A 20,264-nucleotide genomic window follows, 5' to 3' on the forward strand; every position below is an offset into this window, starting at 1 on the left:
AACACCGGTGGATCAGGCAGACGACTGAGAGGATGTTCGGTTGGTCGACTAGCCAATATAAATTTTGCATAAATTTTTACTTTGAGATGGTCATCCAGGAGTCGACCGGACGGACAACCGGGCGGTCGATCGGCCAATGTAATTTTTTCACAAAATTTTGTCTTGAGCTGGTCACCTAGGGGAACATCCGAAGGACATCCAGGAGTGACAATTCAACGGCAATAAATAGTGATTTGATGAAAGACACATTGATTCTCAGTTTGATGAAAGAAAAGTAAAATTTTAAATTTAATGATAGATTTAATAAATCGTTAGAGGAACAAAAATAATTTTTTTTAAAAAAAAAATTGATAAACCATTAAAAATGATGGTATTACACAGACAATATAAACGCATAATATAAAGGGCTATTTTGAGAAGATGGTTATAATTAACTTTTTGATTAAAAGCTGATTATAAACTGTTTTTTGTGAGAGAAGAAATTAAATTATAATCTAAAAAATGAATTAAAACCCACTTTCCAAAAGACCCCAAAACTCTCGCCACTAAGTCCATTGTTTGTTGGTACAATAATGTTATATATTGTTTTATTTTATTTTATTATAAACCATTATTATTTTATATACATGATCAGTCTTAAATCCCAGGCATTAATGTAAGTAATGATAAAATTTAGGGGTACTAACGTGTAGATCTTAATAAGTGAATTTACTATTTAATAGGTTTTATGGAAAAAAATTTATCATAAAAAAGTCACTAATTATAAGTTTTAGCGATAATTTATAAAAATCATAAAAGTTACTAATTGTTAATTTTTAACGACGTATATAAAAAATTATTACAAAAAAATTATTTTTAGCAATAATTTTATCGAGACTTATTTTCAATAAGATTTGATAGGAATTAAGTCCAACTATTAAGACCTATTGATAGTTTACCTAAGATTTAAGATCTCCAATCGTTAACTTCAAAGTTTTGACATTGGTCATGGTACGCACAAGCTAATTTAGACACTTAATTATTTTAAAAAAAATGATACACAATAATAACAAAAAATGGTGACATATAACATTCTATTGTTAATAATACCGTGATTAACACATTTTTTTGGTTTATTATACGATGTGTCACTATTTTATTAATGTAAGATATTAAAAAATCAATATGGACTGATATTAATTAAAAAAAATTTGTATTTGTGTTGGTATTTTTGCTTAATTAATTTAATAACCTACTTTAAATCCCAAACATAAAATAAATAATAACATACAAAAAGAGACTAGTGATTTTTAACGTAAAAAATCTAAACAATAAAATTTCTTTTTCTACATGACGTAGTCTACCTAACCAATCTATACTATATATTAAGTAAAATGAGATTTTTGACCCTAAATCTTGTGAGAGCTCTAATCTCTCAATCTAAATTTTTTGATTTTTTGATTTAAAAAAAAAAAAAAAACCTTAGCATTTATTAATTTCTTCCAACTTCCAAGTATTACCCTCATAATAACACTTTAATGCATTAAGAACAAGCATAATCTTTTTTAAAAAAATCTAACACACATGAATTTCTTGAAAAGTCCTAACATATATGATTATTATCCTTTATAATAACACTTTAATGCATTAAGAACAAACATAAAAAAAAAATTGAAAAGTCCAACACATATGATTATTATTAAAATATTAAACTTTAATATAATATAATAATAAAAAAAGACATTTAATTCTTTGAAAAGTCTAGCACATATGATTATTATCAAAATATTAAACTTTAATATAATATAAAAAAGTAAAAAAAGAAAACATTTTAAAAAAAAGACATTTAAAAATCGCAATTCACATATATAGATAATTGTAAACACAATCCGTGCATAGCACGGGTGATGTGCTAGTTCACAATTACGGAAAAACACCAAATTACGAGGTATAACTTACTGCTCAATCCCAGTTAAACTCGCGTGTCTAAGGTGTTTTCAATCTCCTCCTCACTATCAAACCCAATCTCCTCCCCATAACCCCAAACAAACGGGGAATTTGAATCCATAAACTTGAAAGTGTACTTTTTATACGGATTGAATTCATAAATTGTTTTCAATGAATAGTAGGAATTTAAAATAAAATTATAAAAAGATTTATACAATACTCGCATCGCATGAGTATAGAACTGTATGAATCACATACTACACACTGCAAATATTGACTAGAATATTGTAATAATTTTTTAAAAATCTAATATTTTTAATTCCTGCACTTTGTTGCACAAGTCTTTAATTTCACTTCAAATAATTGAAGACTTTTGAAACGCCAATGCTAGAGGGTCACAATTTTTGTGACCACAATGGCTCAAAATTGTCAAAACGACGACGACGTCGTTTTGACAGTTTTGAGCCATTGTGACCACAAAAATTGTGGCCCTCAAACATTTTCCCTTTTGAAACCATATAGGACGAATTTTTGGTGGGTCCTATGAATTTTTATTTTATTGAAAATTTGAAATTAAATTTTTTTTTTTTAATTTGGTAGAAAATGAATTCAAGAAAAAAAAAAAGGAAGCTCTTTTATATAATTTTTTAAGGTAAAAATATTTTTTGAAAATTTTAAAATATCAATTTTTATGTTTATTTTTGTCAAATGAATTTTTATTTAAAAAAAAATTCTCATTATAATATTAATCTTGTTTTTGTGTAATGCTGTCATTAGATTCCACTTGTTTTTGTCATGTTGCTTCATGCCAAGCTTTGTGGAAAAATAAACAAATGAAAGAAACACTTTTACATATCAGGATTAAAAAAATTTGAGTGTAGTAGCCATTATCTTTTTTTATTTATTTTTAAGTGGGGGAATACTAGACATAAGTGACAAAAAAAAACTCTTTGGTGAGATGTAACGGCTCAACAAATTGGCTTATTTGTTTGTGGATTTGAGATATATATTACTTGTCTTTTATTTTTTTTTATACTATGTTTTGTAAGACTTATTTTCAACTTATTTTAGTTTTTAGCTTAATTTAAGTTATTTTGATGTGTTTGGTTCAGCTTAATAATACAGTTCATAACTTTTTGTAAGTCAAAAATCAACTTATTCTTTGAGTGGGAGAAGAGAATCTTAATTTATAAGTCAAAAATCAACTTATATTCACAGTTATAAGTTATAAGATGTTATGCTATAAGTTATAATCACTTTCCCACAGCTCTACCAAACGGGACTATATACATAATATTATATTATTTACATTCATTATTTTTTTAATGATTATTTCCCATCAATGAATAAATCATGCGTACCTACGTAGATGATGACAAAAAAAAAAAAAAAAAAAAAAAAGAAATTGATGACATGTAACATTTCTCCGGCCGATAATATTTTGATGAATACATTTTCTTATCAGATATTTTTGTACCTTGCTTTCAAATACCAAGCTTTGTGTAAAAAAATAAGCAAGGAAGAAGCACTTTATAACTCAGGATTCCAATAATTTTGTTAAATAAATGTATTGCTTTCGTCATTGAAAGTTAAGCCTTATCGATCAAAAAGTTTGTTTCCGTTATCTTTAGACTTTAGTTGATGAAAGTGGTGCTTTTTTCCCAACTTTTCTTTGGCTAGTGATGTTTTTTTGTTTCTAACTTTAAATTGCTCTATCAAATCCAAAACTTGTGTTGGTCCACAAAAATGATTTAGGATCCGTGTTGCTGAATTTCTAATAAGAAACTAACCGACCTTTTAATTTTGAGGCATTTATATTTTATAACAAGTACAAAAGATTGACTTACTAAAGTTAAAAAAAAAAATCTAAATTGGGGAAAATTAATGTTCATACCTCTCACTTAAATAATTATTCAATAATGATAATTGTTCAATAATCTTGAAATTCCGTAATATTATTGTTAGGGATGTAAAAAAAATCGAAAAAATAGACTAAACTTGTTGAACCGAATCAAACTGGCAATATCTGATCGGTTTTTTAATATAAATCGGTTTGTGAGGTTTTAAAATTATTTTTTAGCTTGGTACCGATTTACGTATCTTGTGCACCGAATTAAACCGAAATCAACCGAAAATTCTGCATATTAAATATATAATGAAGTTGGTTGAGTATAAAGTTCAATTGATTCACTTAATTGTTTATTTTTTTTAAAATATTTCAAGTTTGATAATAGATATTGACAATGTGATAAGTTGTTAGTTTGCCACTTATATGTGCTTGAGTCAAATTTTGCTACTACTATACCTATATATCTATATTAGATGTTTATGTCGTTTTTAATTTTTTATTTTGAACTGATAAACTTGTGATTCAGTCTTATGGGATAATAGTTTTAAACTTTAGTTTTACTTTGGTGACTTTGGTTTTCAGATTATATTTTGTTTCAATTCTGCTTCAATAAAAGCTTCAACACATAGTATTTATTAATTCTTTTGTTTGTATTTTTGTGAGAGGATTGGATTGGATATTGAAGTAATGTACAAATGACTAATTTAATATTTTTTATATAAAATATTTACTATATTACAAATTTGAGAAGTAACTCAAATTTGAAATGTCATAAATTGAAAATTGCATTGAGCCGAATCATTTGAATTGGTACGGTTTGGCGTAGTTCACTAAAAATTTCGGTCTATATCAGTTCTCAATATAATAGAACCGATTTTATGGGTTCGGTGTAAAATTTTACCCAAACACTGACTATCCTAAACCGATTACATCCCTAATTGTTGTGTCTTGTAATTTTTTGCCTCCGTTTGGGAAGTGGGTTGGCTTTTTGGCTTTTTTGACTATTTGAGCTTGGGCTCAAAAGCTTAGTTTGGAAAAGATTTTTTTGACTTTTTTGACTTTTTTGACTTTTTTTGTGAGAGAAGAGTGTAATGATTATGGGTTGGATGTGATATTTTGTGGCTCAAATAGCCTATTCTGTCTTTTGTAGCTCAAAGAGCCAAAAGAGCCCAAATGAGCTCTTCCCAAACGACACCTTTATGTATCTAAAATACCATATAAATAATATTACGTAATACTCCAAGACTTTCTTATTATTTTAAAACAATAAAATAGACTTTAGTATTTAGTCAATGAATTAGGCTCATTTTGGGGTGTTGGTTGCCAAAACGCAAAAAGTGACTTTTTTTTGCCATAAATTGATTTGGGATGTTAGTTATAAGCCAAAAGAAAAATTACGAAATTACCCTCCATAGATGGAAAATGAAAGGGTAAAAATGTGTAATTTTTCAATTGGCTAGGGATACTTTGGTCATTTCATTATGATTTGACATTATAAACAAATATTAATGAAAAAAAGTCAAAAGTCACTTTTTACCAACTTCCCAAATCATTTGTCTAAAAAATCTAAAAGCTTGGTTAAAAGTCAAAAAGTCACTTTTTACCATCTTCCCAAAATAAGCCTAAGAAGATTTACCACTCTACATGCCTTTTTTTAAAATTATAAAACAATATTATATTATCAAACAGATCATTTGTCATAATAATTAAAAAGTTAACAAAATTTACTTAACCGCTAAATATCAAGCCCACTAAATCAAGCCCAACAACTAGTTACCCTACTAGCATTCTATATTCTGCTATGTTGACTAACAGATGCAGTTTAAAATTCTATATTTGCAATGTTGACTAACAGATGCAGTTTAAAAAAAAAAGAAAAGAAAAAGAAAATGTTTGAGATTTTAAAAAGACTTTCACTATTATATATACAATGATGTGACATCACGAGTGTTAATTTTTAATTTTCTACATATTCAATGATATAGAGCCTATTCTCTTGTCACATCATTTGTGGATGAATTTGTGAGTTTAAAATGTGAGAATGTAGCATTGCTCGTGGATGAATTTTTGAGTTTAAAAAGTGGAGACGTAAAATTACTCAAAAAAAAAAATCTAAAAGAAGAAGAAAATATCCACATCACCCAAGTCCAAACTCGCATAACTTCACCGACAGAACCGAACCCATTGCTTTCTTTTCAAAAACTTGGAGAGAAGTCAGTCTCATGCTCTACTCATTTTGGTTCCAACTCCATATTCACAAATATCCATTTCATTACAAATAAATAAACTTGAATCTCATGAGGTTCTTCCACAACAAGAACTACACAAAAACAGAAATGTTATCAGATTTGCAATCACCAATTGCAACAAACACTATCAGCTTAAATCCACAGTTCACCGATAGTCAGAATGATCCACTACTCAAATCTAACTCCTTTTGTACTGTAACTAGCATTATCAATGATTATGTTGTTTATTCTGTTAAATAAAAAATAAATAAACTTGACTCCTACATCCTCCTAAAAATTTGCAGCAGGTGTAACCTTTTGCAAGTCATCAAGTTCGAACCACAGGTAGGAAAATCCTTCCATCATCATACTGTTCACCCTGTTTAGTTCCAATTTTCTAAATATTGAATTTTTTATATTTTGATTTTTTTTAGTAATATTTTTTTAATATTTTAAGAAAATTTGTTACTTCTAAATGCACCAAATCAAAGTAAAATATTGTAAAAAATCAATAAATATACAAAAATACAAAAATATACTTAATTTTTGTATTTTTTTAAAAATATTTTTGATATTTAGTGAATTTTTTAAAATAACATTTCACAAATATTATACTTTTTAATTGTATTTAAAAAAATATCCAAAATGCAAAAGACAACTTTACATGAAATTAATTCCTCAAAAGAAAGTCCACATTCAACCTTTTTTGAGGTTTTGCTACTGGTCCTATACAGCTTAAAAGAGAATACCAGAGCTCCTAACAGCTACATAAACCACCCACATAAAACAAAATCAAATCCCATTAAAAGCCAAATGAGTTGACTTCTTAAATGTCACAGCTGTCACTTTCTTTAATGAAATACAAACATTCAACGAATGTAGCTTAGGAGAATATTCAAATCAAACCAAACTAGAAATACAAATCGGGAAGAGACAATTGAATAAGATTAAAAACTATTTCATGATAGCATTGCTTACCCACATAAGCTTTGTTTTCATTATTCTACCTAAATAATGAAACATTTCTAGCAGTTCAAGGAGTTCTAATCATACCCACATTGTTTTCAACTTTTTAAGTGCAACTAAATTGCAATCCTGTGGAGAATCAAACACTGAACCCTAGAACACAACTGTGTCGAGCATGGTGCCCAAAGTCTGAATTATGTTTGATGACATCAAGTTGGAGACATGTTCTTCGAGATGTTTTTTGGCATCCTGTCTTCCCACATTCGCAATTGCTAGTTTTTCTGGTGGCAACTCATCCTCTTCCTGCACTGCCTTGTTATATTTAATAGCAAGGTTTAGCATCTCCTACACATCACAAGGAATACAATGTAAGTCATAATTTTATCACATCGGGATGCCTATTTGACAAATTGCACATTTTAATAATTGTAGCCTGTGAAACAAGATATGAGGCACAGCTAACCCAAAATTTCATAAAAAGGACATGGATGCTGCAATATTTGTGTACATTTTAATAATTTCTATATCATAATAGGTCTATGTACATCTTTCTTCCCAGACACACTGCAGTGGCATGAGCCTCATGCATTGGACTACCCTTAAATATCATATATAGGACAAATATATACGTTTGACTATGGAAAGGTTATGCTTTCATAGATTGCACTTTTCTAGTTCAACCACAGGGAACTTGAGGTCATCCTCAAACAACATCAATTAATGGGCTTCAAGGACTCCAAATAAATCTCAATGGTAAATGATTATCTGCATGAAGCAAATTACTTTATTCTAAACCGAGGAATAGGTCATCCACATGGATAGAGGAACCTATATAAGTTACCCATGGGTGGTCTAGCTTATCAGAGACAAGATAATTTTGTCCACACAAAAACTTCCTATGAAAATGATCCAACTTGACAGAACAACTTCAACCCCAAGGGAGCAACATTAGTACATTACTAAAATGCAATGAAGAATGAAATGAAGAATAAGGAAGTTTTAGGGAAGTAATAATGCACTGATTTGAGTGCATCCAAAGTTGATTTTTGAGTTATCTCTTCCAGACTACAAAATTAAAAGGCTCAGATTTTAGCCTTCTACTATATATTGGAAAACAAACTCGCAAAGAGAAAAAAAAAAATTAATAGAAACATAATATCCATGTCATGACTGATCTCCATATTAGTGTCTTATTTTTGGATCTTCAGGATATAAGAAAAACAAACTAGATTAACGCCTTGAAGCAATCTACAGGCAACACTTGAAGGACTTCTATCTCATTACTGGATTGTATTCCCATTCCCATATTATTGTTTTGATTCTAGGGCATTCAGCATCAGATCCTATGCATCTATGCAGGATAGCAACACTCTATGGACCTTGACTCTCAGGTACAAAAGGCAACACAACAATCCACGATAAAAATCTTTCAAAATTGAGGTTAAAAAAACAAAAAATGTGTAGCCTCTGCACCTTAATGCAAAGGTGCCAAATACAACACACACACAAGACAATGAAACTCTTGGCCTCACAAAAAGCTTCACTTACCTGAACAGTCTGCTCATTGGTCTTGGAATGGGTATCAAATCGTTGCAGTGTCAAGCCATCAGTCCACTTCTTCTTGTGCAGGTTCAGTAGCATTTTCTCCTCAAGTTCATTCTTCCTGTAATTAATGGCTATTGAGTAATAATGCCTATTCAGCCCATGGATCAATGCCTGCAAAACAAATTGCCATTAGAGGATAAAACTCAGGGGTGACACCGCAGCTATCAGAAACACAAAGGCACCACTCATTCAGCACTCACTTGAATGGATGGCTTGTTCAAATGTCCAAGGTTGGACGTTGTTTGCCTTGGCTCTTGGCCAAGCATCATGGTTTGTGGGTTAATTAAGCGGAAGGCATCAATGACCACCTTCCCCTTAACACTTTGTATGGGATCCACCACAACTGCCACAGCACGTTGATTCAAAGCTTCAAAACTCTGCATGATATCACAAAATGTCAACAATTAAGGTGGTCTTGACTCTTGACAGAAATAAATGATAACAAAATTACCCCAATTCAAAACACACACACACAGAGGTAGACAAAGCGAGAGAGGGGGCATGAAAAATTTCTGAGAATTCTTGTCCAATTGAAGCATCATAACTTCATAAGCATAGAATTTGCATGAATTAATTCATAGAAATTATAAGTTCCCCTTCTAACAAACATCATTCTCCAAGTTGAATTAGTTCCACAAGTAAAACATCAGGAAATCCAAATTCATTAACATCAATGTAATCATAGCCTAAGCAAAGTACATTGGAATCTTGCACCAACCACAATCTCTCCTGTCCAAAATCGCCAATCAAATTGCACAAGAGAAACAAGTGATTAGCTAAACATGCATCTGCATATGCACGAACACAAGTCCCAGAAGTTGTGTAAGCACATAAGCCTTATGTTTGACACCTCATACTCAATTCTCCTAATTGTTTAGGTTGCTTTTTTGGAGGGAGAGGGGGTTCTCTACCATGACTCAATATCCAACCTCTATACTGGACATTGTCAACCATCATCATATCCTTGACACATAGTTTGCAAGTCCTTCCCTACACAGAGGTGATTCAACTAACTTAGATCCCATGATCCCAGGCAGTTAAAACTAAATTAATGAATTAACAAAAAAAAGCTTCATGAATGGAGATCATTCCCATCGGAGGTAAACTTCCTTTGTGATAGGCCTTCAACTATAGAATCTAGACTGCCTTCCTATGGGACTGACCAGCATAGAAATTTCTTCATCAGCGCATCTTCAGACATAACATTCAAAATTATTTACTCCACATTGAATGCAAAAGGTAAACTGCCCAAGAATTTCTTGCAAGTATAACTTGAGAAGGAGACAAATCAACAACAGAAAACGCAGAATAGGAGAAAAAAAAATTGCTCATACAGAATGGAAAATTACAATTTAAAATTGGCAAAGAAAAAGCAAAAATGTTTCTTTTATACAACCAAAAAAGGTCATAGGAAAACGCCATCATAGAATAATGATACCAATGATAACGAACACATAAAAACATAATAGAAGAATAAAGTACCATGCAAAAATCGCTATATAAATTAATAGTAGTAAAACAACTACATAATTGTACCACTACTACCATCGACAACAACAAAAGAAGATAGAATACAACCTGTTGAGTATTGATGTCCACACCAGAGAGCCAACAGCCAAATCCAGGATGTGAATGATACCATCCTACCACCATTTCCGGCCTGCAATACCAAGCAAAACAACAAGCTGACTATAACATCTACGAAAATGTTTGAAAGCATGTCGAGGCATGTCGTTATAGCAGTGAGTGCAGGAAGCAGAATATCAATGCCAATTACACAAGCAATGAGTGCATAAATCAATGGGCTTTTTTAATGGGCAGTTAAACCCTAGTTATAGAATTTCTATATCAAATTAGGAGGCAAAAACCATAAGGGGAGCCTCTTGTACACAACCGAATCTAGAAACATAACATAAATAAAAGAAATCACAGATAAGAGCAGGTTCTTCTAATGCCAGAATTAAACATTCAGTCGTAATTAGGCATAAGAATTAACAACGAAGAATGAGAGTGAATTACCTTCCAGTTTGTTTAAGCATATCAAGCATATTAGTCTGAAAAACATGATCGACCGCTTCGACACTGACACCAGTACCACTCTGCGGCATCGCAAATACATCAACGACGCGAACAGTGTACTCATCCACAAATTCACCCAACATCAATCCCATCACTTCCATAGGAACTCCGGCTCTACCTGTCAATCCCAATCCCAATCCCCCCAAATACAACACAATAGAAACACAAACCCTAATCAGGTTCACACACATAACCCTATGTAACTGTATGTATATATGTATACATCTATATATATCTATAGTTGCAGAGAAACCCTAAAATTGAAAGAAGGAGAATGTACCGTGCTTGAGCATTTTAAGGAGGGCAAGCGAAGAGATGTAGACTTGCTCCGATGAATCGAGAGTCGGAGAGTCCGGCGGCGGGTGTCCCAACGCTCCTCCGGCGCCGGCGAACATTCTCTGCAATCTCTCCATCCCTGACATTCTCTCGCTCCGATCGGAATTCGATTTCTTTGATAGCAAGATTGCTGCTCGAATTGGTACTCTTCAGAGAGAAAAATAGCTTATTCATAGCGTGGGTAATTTTGCAATAATGCCCCTAAACTTTTATAATATTTCAATTTTGCGGGAATGAATATATATTGTAGGGGTGGGTGCGGATCGATTACGATCACGGAACCTCTAATCTGTCATCCGTCCATCAGATTGGAGAAAATCAATCCGCATCCGTCCGCTAATCTGGCGGATGCGGATTAGCGGATGGATACGAATCGATTTGGCGGTTGAAAATTTTACAAATTTTCCACATAAAAAAAAACAATGAAATTAATAATAGTTTCCGTTCAAGATTTTACTGGTTGTTTTTCAAGAAACCCAATATTTGATCTGAGGTTACATCTTTAGAAATTTGAGGAAAATCTAAAGATATTCAATCAAAAACAGTAGCAAATGAACTAAAATACCCACAACAACAACAACAACAAAGAAAACACAAGAAACATGTTTTATTCTTTATTATTATGCTATACTAACTGATATATAAACACAAATATTAGAATCCTAGCCAGTGATTATAATTAAGAGACAAACAAAGAGAGATTCATTCAAGGCTTGTGCTGCTTCTGGGTATATATATAATCAATATGAGCAACCAGTGTCCTCCTCATCAAGCACTCTTCCTCCTTCACTCTTTCACAACTAGTTTCTTCATTATCAACCATCTCTGAAGAATCCTATATAATGCACTTCCTCGAAACCTGGGCAATTTTCACAAAACCTGGGCAATGCAAACTTACACATAACTTGGGCACTTAACATACTAGTCTCTTTAAGTTTATAAAAAAAATACTCATATGCCTATGTAATTGGAATAGCAGTGTAAGTAACTGGGCAATTTTCATCATCCAAAAAAAATACTTATCATCCAAAACCTGGGCAATTTTCACATCTAATTTTGACTGACTAAATTAAACTGACTAATGAGATTAGTTTAAACTAACTAAATTAAACTGAAGAAGGATCAGTAAGTTTAATGTTCATTGACTAATGTTCAGTTTGATTAGTTTAATGTTCACTGACTAAATTAAACTAAATTACAGAACAGATTAGTTCACTGACTAAATTACAAAACAACGAGATTTAGAACAGATTAATTAAACTAAATTATGAATCAAAGTTTAACTTTGATTATTAATATATTATGACTAAATTATGAATCAAAATTTAATGTTCACTGACTAAACTTTGATGCTCACTAAACTTTGATTATGAATATATTATGAATCAAAGGATCGAAGAAGGATTGAGGAAGGATCACTAATTTAATGTAAATCAAATTATGAATCAAAACAGACTGTGAATCAAATTATGAATTAAAGTTTGAACAGAACAGATAACAAGAAAAATAGATTGTGAACTTCAGAACAGAAAAAAACAGATTGTGAATTTCAGATTAATCCCAGATTGTGAACAGATTAAAACAGATTCTGAATCAAAACAGATTGTGAACTTCAGAACAGAACAGATTAATTCAAAATTTCATTTTTATACAAACAAACTACCATCACAGATCTCAAAATTAATCTAATATTTTTTCTATGAAGTCCCTCACAAAATCCATTGCAGAAGCAAATAACAAGAAAAATAAACCAAACCTCTCTGTGGTTTTCTCTCTGTATTCCTTTCTCTGTGTGCAAAACCCTAACACTGTCAATCAATCTAATCACGTCTCTAGTTTTAGAACTGGAACAAAACAAAATAATAATAATAATAATAATAATAATAATAATAATAATAATAATAATAATAATAATAATAATAATAATAATAATAATAATAATAATAATAGATTAGAGCATGTCCAACGGTTCACCAAAATTTTCATCAAATCTGAGTAAACTTTTTTCTCAATCTGATACCGAGTGCTCCAATGGTTCATTTTCATCAAATTTTCATTAAATCTGCGCCGGGACAACCGGTTGGTTAATCGGCCAGTCGACCGGTGAAGGCAAATATTTTTTTTTTTTTTAATTGTTTGAACTTTTTTTTGAATTGTCTGAACTTTTTCCGCGACAATCGGTTGACTAGGCAAATTTTTTTTTTAAACTGTTTGAACCTATTTATTTGAACTGTTTGAACCGTTTTATGGTCGACTGGTTTGTCTCCCCCAACGGTAACAAACAGTGATTTGGTGAAACTTGGAGCGTGTGCTCATTTTGGTGAAAGGTTTGGTGAATTCTCGATTTGATATTGATTTGGTGAAACCGTTGGAGCACCAAAAAGTCACTTTTTCACCAAATTTCAAATTTTATGCCAGATTTGATGAAGCGTTGGAGGTGGTCTTAGACTCTAAAAGATTAGAACTGGAACCAAAAAAAAAAAAACAAACAGATTAGACTCAGAGAAGAAGAAGAAGAAGAAGAAGAAGAAGAGAGAGAGAGAGATACCTCAGTCTGTAGTTTTAGAAGTGGAACGAAAAAAAAAAAAACAGATTAGACTCAGAAGAAGAGAAGAAGAGGAATGCAGAAGAAGATGAGAAGAAGAGGCAAGCAGAGAGAGAGATACCTCAGTCAGTGTAGATCGATCGCCGCATGTAGATCGATCGCCGTTTTGTGAAACCCCGTATTTTTATATAATAAAAATAATATATATATTTTTAATTATCCTCAATTTGTAATCCACTTGATTATTGTGGTTATTAATAGATTTTGTAAAATTATTTGTTGTCAAATCGTTGATAATCTGATCATTTGATAAAATTCTCTACAAGATTTGTGTTTATATGTTAACATAGCTAAAACTTTAGATAAAATTTTGTTTATAGTTGTATGTAAATTTGTGATTGGTATGTTAAATATTTGAAGGTCATTTCTTTATTAGTAGCCTTAAAATCATGATATAATCTTGGATTTAGACTTGCATGTATAGTTTGTGCCATTAAAAAGATGATTAAAGATTTTATTTGGTTTGATTATATAACTCTTCAATCTGCCAGAAATTTGTACGAATTTTTAGACAATTTTATGCTCAAAATTTTGAAATGATTTCTTCTACAAAGTTGTTGAGAATGATGTCTAGTTCATCCAGGAATTTTCTTAACAATTATTGAGCTTGGTACGAATTTATACAAATTTATAATTAAATCTGCTACTATAAGACATATTTTAGTATATGTTTAAAAGCTTATTAAAAATTCTATATTAAGCAAAATCTGGTAATTTCTAACTAAAATATGAAATTTGAGAAGTCTAATGTCATACTAAATTTTTAGATTGTGGATCTGATTTATAAATTTAAGTATGGAATTAATTTAAGAAAATGTGATAAATCTGTGTCATAAAATTTCTGGGAATTTTACAGAATTATTTATAACTTATTTTTGGGAATTTATTTCTGAAAAATGACCCAAACATATTTATTGAATATTCTGTTCATTTTCACGAATTTTAGAACTGTATAAATAATTTATTTATAATTTTTATTACCTAAGGTATAACCTGAAAATTTCTAGACAGGTTTAAGATCATGACTTCAATTATTTATTCGGATAAAAATCAATTATTGTGTTGGTCCAATTCATCAAATATGGTAAATTAGGGCAAGTTTGGGAAGATGCAAAAAAGCCAAAAAGTTACTCAAAAAGCTAAAAAGTTAATACTATTCACCAAAAGTCAACAATTACGGCTGCACAACTCCCAATTCAAATTTTTGCCTACAAATCAATTTTTACAATTTTTTATTACACATTTTTCAATAAAAAGTCAAAAAGTTAACCCAAACATCCATATTTTCAACCTCAATTTTTTAGTCCAAAAAGACAAAAAGTGCACTTTTTTAGTCTTCCCAAACTTGGCCTTAGTAATCCATGTATGGGTGTATTGTGGTTTATTTAATATTGTGATAGTCTAATCTTGTAAATTAAAGATCCATGCACATGTGTGACTTTGGTTTATTTTCTCTGTATCTAAATTATTATTTCATACCATGGTTTAAATAAATTGTTTATTTAAATGCTGTACATTTATTTATTATTGTGTGACATGTGTAATATTTTATTTTGGGAATTTTAATGAGTTGGTATAACATCAATTGTGATTAAAATTTGGAATTATTTGTGAGTAATATCAAAATTAACTGAAATGATTAACGACATATACAAAGTTAACAATTGACGGTTAATACCAGTTGTTCAGAGTGAGTCTTGGTTTTAAAGAGTGTACGAAATTAAGGGTTGACGGTTAATACCGGTTGTTCAGGATGAGTCCTGATTTTAAAGAGTGTATGAAATCAAGGGATTGACGGTTAACACCGGTTGTTCAGGGTGAGCCCTGGTTTTGAGAATTCTCACGTTAATTGTGTTGCGAAACTCTAAGATGGCACGGGACTTATTTGAACCCTTTTCGGTATTTGGTTTTGGAATAAGGGTGGATGTGCTGGTGGCACACAGGGAGGTTACGTACCCCTGGCAGACCGTTTTCTTGGGGCAGACCACGGATGCCATTACTTGGGTATATCACTCCGGACGTGGGCATCCCTGGTAGTTACGGTTGGTAACACTTGAATATTTGACCAATGGAGGGTTTCAAATTAACCGTTGTCATGCTTAGTGGTTGGTAAGTTAAATTTCTTTGGTGAGATTTCAAGTGTCACCTAATTTATTAAAATTATTTTAATGGTTGTAATTTATGCTTACAATTATATTGTTACCTCATGTTTATAATCTCATTATTTTTCTCTTAAAAAGAATGGTAGGTTGGTTATGTTTTCTTACTGTGTTGCAAAACTCATGGCATATATTTTTGTTGCCCTGGCATTTTATGCCAGGTCTTGGCGAGAAAATAATTGAAGCTGAAATGGAGTCGACGCTAACGTAGAGCCTTGGCTGACCTGAAACCCCGAGTAGAGCCGAATAAATTATATTATTTTATATAATAGCTATTAAGGACTTTATAATTTCATTTGATGTTGTATTTGGATAATTTTAAGTTTTTATTTATTGTTATTTGGACATTTGGTTATGTATGAGAGTTGGATTACCCTATTAAGATGTCAACTTTTTAGTTTATTAAGTCATTTTGTTTATTTAATTTCCCTTGATTAAAAAAAAAATTTGGGGCGTCACACGTTTCCTGTATCAGAAAGGAAAAGGGGGGCAAAATGAGGGATATCAGCCCCGCTGAGGCATAAAAGGGCAGAAAGAAAAAAAAAGTAACCAAGACACGGCCGGGTCGGGCCAGGTGACTAAAACGACGGATTACCCGTCACCCGATCCGAACCCTAAAAATGAAATATCCGTTGCTGGTCGGGTCGGATCGGATTGGTCGGGTGTGACGGGTCGGCGAATCCGTTGCACAACCCTAATATATTGTATTTAGATATGAGTTCATTCGATGGATGTGTTCAAAATATAAATTATAATTTTGAGTTCATAATATAATTTGTATGTTGTTTAAGTGATGAAAATATTTTTTAATAAATTAAGTAAATTGTCTTAAGTTCAAGTCTTGTATTTTTTTTTATTTTTTAAAAAAAGTTTATGGATACAAATGTTAATAATAAGTATAGAAGTATAGATATGTTTTTGCAGCTTGGGACCCATAATTTTGTTATATTTATACTTTGGGAGATGAATTCCATAATTTCATAACGCCATATAACAAATTACAATGGATTGTTTTAGAAAGATGGTTAAAAATTGACCTTTTGACTTTTTTGATTTTTTTTTAAAAAAAATATATAAAAAAATATAAGAAATGATGTGACCAAAAATATGTTAAAAACTGAAAAGTAGCTACTAACCCACTTCACAAAAGAGCCCATATCTATCAACCACAAAAACAGTTCAATTCAACACCATATAACAAAATTATGTATTTTCTTAATGCAACATTTTAAGTTATCATTAAAATTTTACCCATTAAGTTCGAGATTATGGGTTGATTGAGTTATCTCAGTTGACCAATACTTTTTCAATTAAAAAGTTAAAGAGTTAATTCTTACCAAAAGTAGAATTGATTATTTATTTTGGTTATTTGTTTTATTATTATTTATTATGGAAATCTTAGAACATTTCCAATAGTTAATCAGATGCATCGCCAAATTCAAATTTGGTGAAAAATACATACTTTTTGTACTCTAATGATTTCACCAAAACAGTATCAAATTGGGAAAATGTCAAATGTTTCCTCAAACTGAGGATCTAGAAAGGGTTTACCAGTTTACTGTGCAGTAACGTTGGGCGAGGACCCACTGGACAACCGGCCGATTGTCCCTCCGGTCATCCGGTTAATCGAACAAACAGATCTGGATTTTGATATACTTTGAGGATGTAGGTGTTCAATATATTACAAGTTGCCTCACTTTCTTGGCCTTTTTTAGTCCAATCTCAACGACCCATTCACTCCCACCACAAGGTCCTTGCCATGGCTGAACAGTCCCAGAAGCCGCATTCATAGACCACCTACCACAAAGCACACCAATCGTCTTACTTCCGAACACAGCCCTCCTTCTTGTTATAGGTATGTGATAGATTGGTGGTTTGGTCCTTGTATACTAATTCTTGAATTGTATGTGGAGTCTGAGATCATGCTGTGTTGCAAGGAGTAGATGAGATAGGAGATTTGGATATGCCTATTGCTATTGTTTTGTATGTACTCTGTTTTTTTTTTCTTTCTGGGTTTTCTGATAGAAACTCTCACTCTCTTTCTAGACTCTCTATTCTCCAATTTTTATTTCTTAACAGTGATACCGATTTGATTTTTTTTTTATTTATTATTAAGGTCAATTGCTATCCATGGGGCGAGTAAGTATTTGAAGAAGCATTCTGGGTTTTTATTTTAGATACAAACTCAAAGTGAAAATTTTGCATTGACTGGTTGACCGGCCGGTCGTCCTCCCAATCGTCCGTCCGGTCGACTGGTGATTTGATGAAAAGCCAAATCTTTCCGTTGGAGTAGGCGATATCAGATAGAGGAATTTGTCATTTTTTTACTCAAATTTGATAAATTTTTTAGTGAATCGTTGGAGATGCTCTTAGTTATTGGGGTTGAATTTGCAGATTTATGTTGTTGAACTTTTAAAATTATATTGTTTTGATATTTATAATATATAAATATTCTCCTATCAATTGGTTTTTTAAAAAAAAAGATTTGAATTTAAGGATAACCATTTATTTATTTTGTTGGCAGCTATTCAAAATGATTTGCACTCTCACCAAAAGGAATTTGATTCTTACTTAGACGCCACAACCATCAAATCAAGCCCTTTTTCTATTTTCTTACTCGAGTACTGCTATGGTAACACTTGTGGCATTGCAGGCCAGGCCTCAATCAATAGTGCTCAAGGTTGGAAGGCTAAGGCCCAACATTAAAATGGGCCTCTTAGGAGGGTGGGAACATTTGACAATCTCAAAATTATTTTTTTATTTTTTATTTTTTTGTTTTTGTTTTTGTGTAGGCTTTTAGATAAGAACAAAATTTTAAAATACTTTTTTCTTTCTTCAAGCAAAGTACTACTAACTTACCTACACGTTGAACTGACTCTAGTTTCAACTATCCATTTATTTAGGGTCTAACTGATTTTTAAAAGATAAAACAAGAATTATATTTCATCTATATTACATCCATTTTTTTTTCTTTCTATTTTCAAAATCTTACATAAATTCATAATACAAAAATAATCTAATTAATTTTTGAAATGCTTGCATTAGCCTTTACCCAACAAAGCCCCACACATGTGCCTTGGTGCAGATGCGAAAAGGGTTTGTTTGTGGTGATTTACTTTGCTGCTTTGGACTATTGTTGGATGCAAGTAGTGATGGTTATTGATGTTTGGTGCTGTTGTGGGGGGAGTTTGGCTTCCTTAATAAGGGCCATAGCTATGATGGTTAAATTTCATGGGACATGCTCACTAGATGTTGCTCACGAGAAGTGGATGTTATTTATTTATTTATTTAGATCTTGATTTTGATTTGTATCTGTTTAGTTCGTTTTTCACAAATTTTTTGTCAGTGACCTGCACATTATTAAACTTTCATTTCTTGTGCCAACTTAATTAGGATAAAAAAGTTTAATCCAAAAAATTATAATATTATTTTTTATTAAAAAAAAGAAAAGAAAAGCCTTTGTGTTATATAACACAAATTTAGCTATGCCATTGAAAAGTGTTTTAAGAGCAACCACAATGGAACTGTTTGTGCGTGTCAATTTTCAAGTTTTTTGACGAGTCTCAGTTTGAACTACAATGGAGTTGGTAAGTGCACCACTGTGGCATTGGTCCCCCGCTGCTAAGTGCGTGGCTGTTAATTGGACCTCCATAAATGGACGGTGAGATTGATTTATAGGCTAAATATTGAGTTATCAAAAAAAAAAAAAAAAAATATCAAAAAAAATAAAAAAAGGGTGCACTATTGTAGCGAGTGAGATAGTGAATATGGAGAGAGAAGGGAAGGATATTGCGAAAAAGAGAAGAGAGGAATAGAGAGAAAGGGAGAGAGAATTTGAGGGGCTCATGAAACTCACTACGGGTTTCGTTTTGATGACTCGAACATTTTATTTTGTAGGCCCTTTTGTATATATCATCTATGAATTTTTTTTGATTAGTTTGATAATTGTAACATTTTTATTTTATCGTGTTTGTTTATAAAAAAAATAGACGACAAATATATTTTTGAAAATAAACTACATATTTTTTCAAAGAAAATACAATTATTAGATTGATCTATTTTTTTCATGAATAATACACTGATGCCTTACAAAATGAGCAATTCAGATAATTAAAATGGAGCTCATAATGAGCCCTATGAACACTTCAAGTTCTCTCAAATTTATATTTAAATTTAAGAGAAACCAAACATAAATGTATCAGTAATACTATTTTACGTGATGATACTAGAAAATAGAAAAAACAATGTTAGGGATACAAATTTTTTTATTAAATTTTCTACCAAACACTCACATGGGTATGAGACTTATATCCAAATGAGATCCACACATATACGAGTGTTTGATAAAAAATTTGGAATCTCAAGTATTTTTGTAAATCATAAATGGGATTAGGTTGTCTCTCGTCATATAGTTTCAACCACTCTAATATGAGATTTTTGATTAATAATAACACCACTATATATTATCATTGCCATAGTTAATATTTACTGAGGATGAACAACCCATGCAC

General features: G+C 31.3%; 1 protein-coding gene across 1 annotated transcript; it reads right to left on the minus strand.

The window, feature by feature from the left end:
• Window positions 1-6,785: 6,785 nt before the first annotated feature.
• On the minus strand, window positions 6,786-11,179 carry LOC114270336 (26S proteasome non-ATPase regulatory subunit 14 homolog). The gene is made up of 6 exons (XM_028211804.2): window positions 10,934-11,179; window positions 10,594-10,771; window positions 10,153-10,234; window positions 8,775-8,951; window positions 8,518-8,685; window positions 6,786-7,314 (listed from the first exon to the last, which is right to left on the minus strand). Exons 1-6 carry the CDS (start codon window positions 11,073-11,075, stop codon window positions 7,123-7,125), a joined length of 939 nt encoding a protein of 312 aa, XP_028067605.1. The 5' UTR covers window positions 11,076-11,179; the 3' UTR covers window positions 6,786-7,122.
• Between the last annotated feature and the right edge of the window lie 9,085 nt (window positions 11,180-20,264).

The sequence above is a fragment of the Camellia sinensis genome, chromosome 3 (genome assembly GCF_055761805.1).
Source record: "Camellia sinensis isolate YWXY chromosome 3, ASM5576180v1, whole genome shotgun sequence".
Classification (NCBI taxonomy): domain Eukaryota; kingdom Viridiplantae; phylum Streptophyta; class Magnoliopsida; order Ericales; family Theaceae; genus Camellia; species Camellia sinensis.

Coding starts and splice junctions, on each gene's coding strand:
- LOC114270336 (XM_028211804.2), bottom strand. CDS start 11,075: ATGTCAGGGATGGAGAGATTGCAGAGAATGTTCGCCGGCGCCGGAGGA. Junction 10,772..10,933: donor CCTTAAAATGCTCAAGCACG/GTACATTCTCCT, acceptor TGGGATTGACAG/GTAGAGCCGGAGTTCCTATG. Junction 10,235..10,593: donor ATGCTTAAACAAACTGGAAG/GTAATTCACTCT, acceptor TTGGTATTGCAG/GCCGGAAATGGTGGTAGGAT.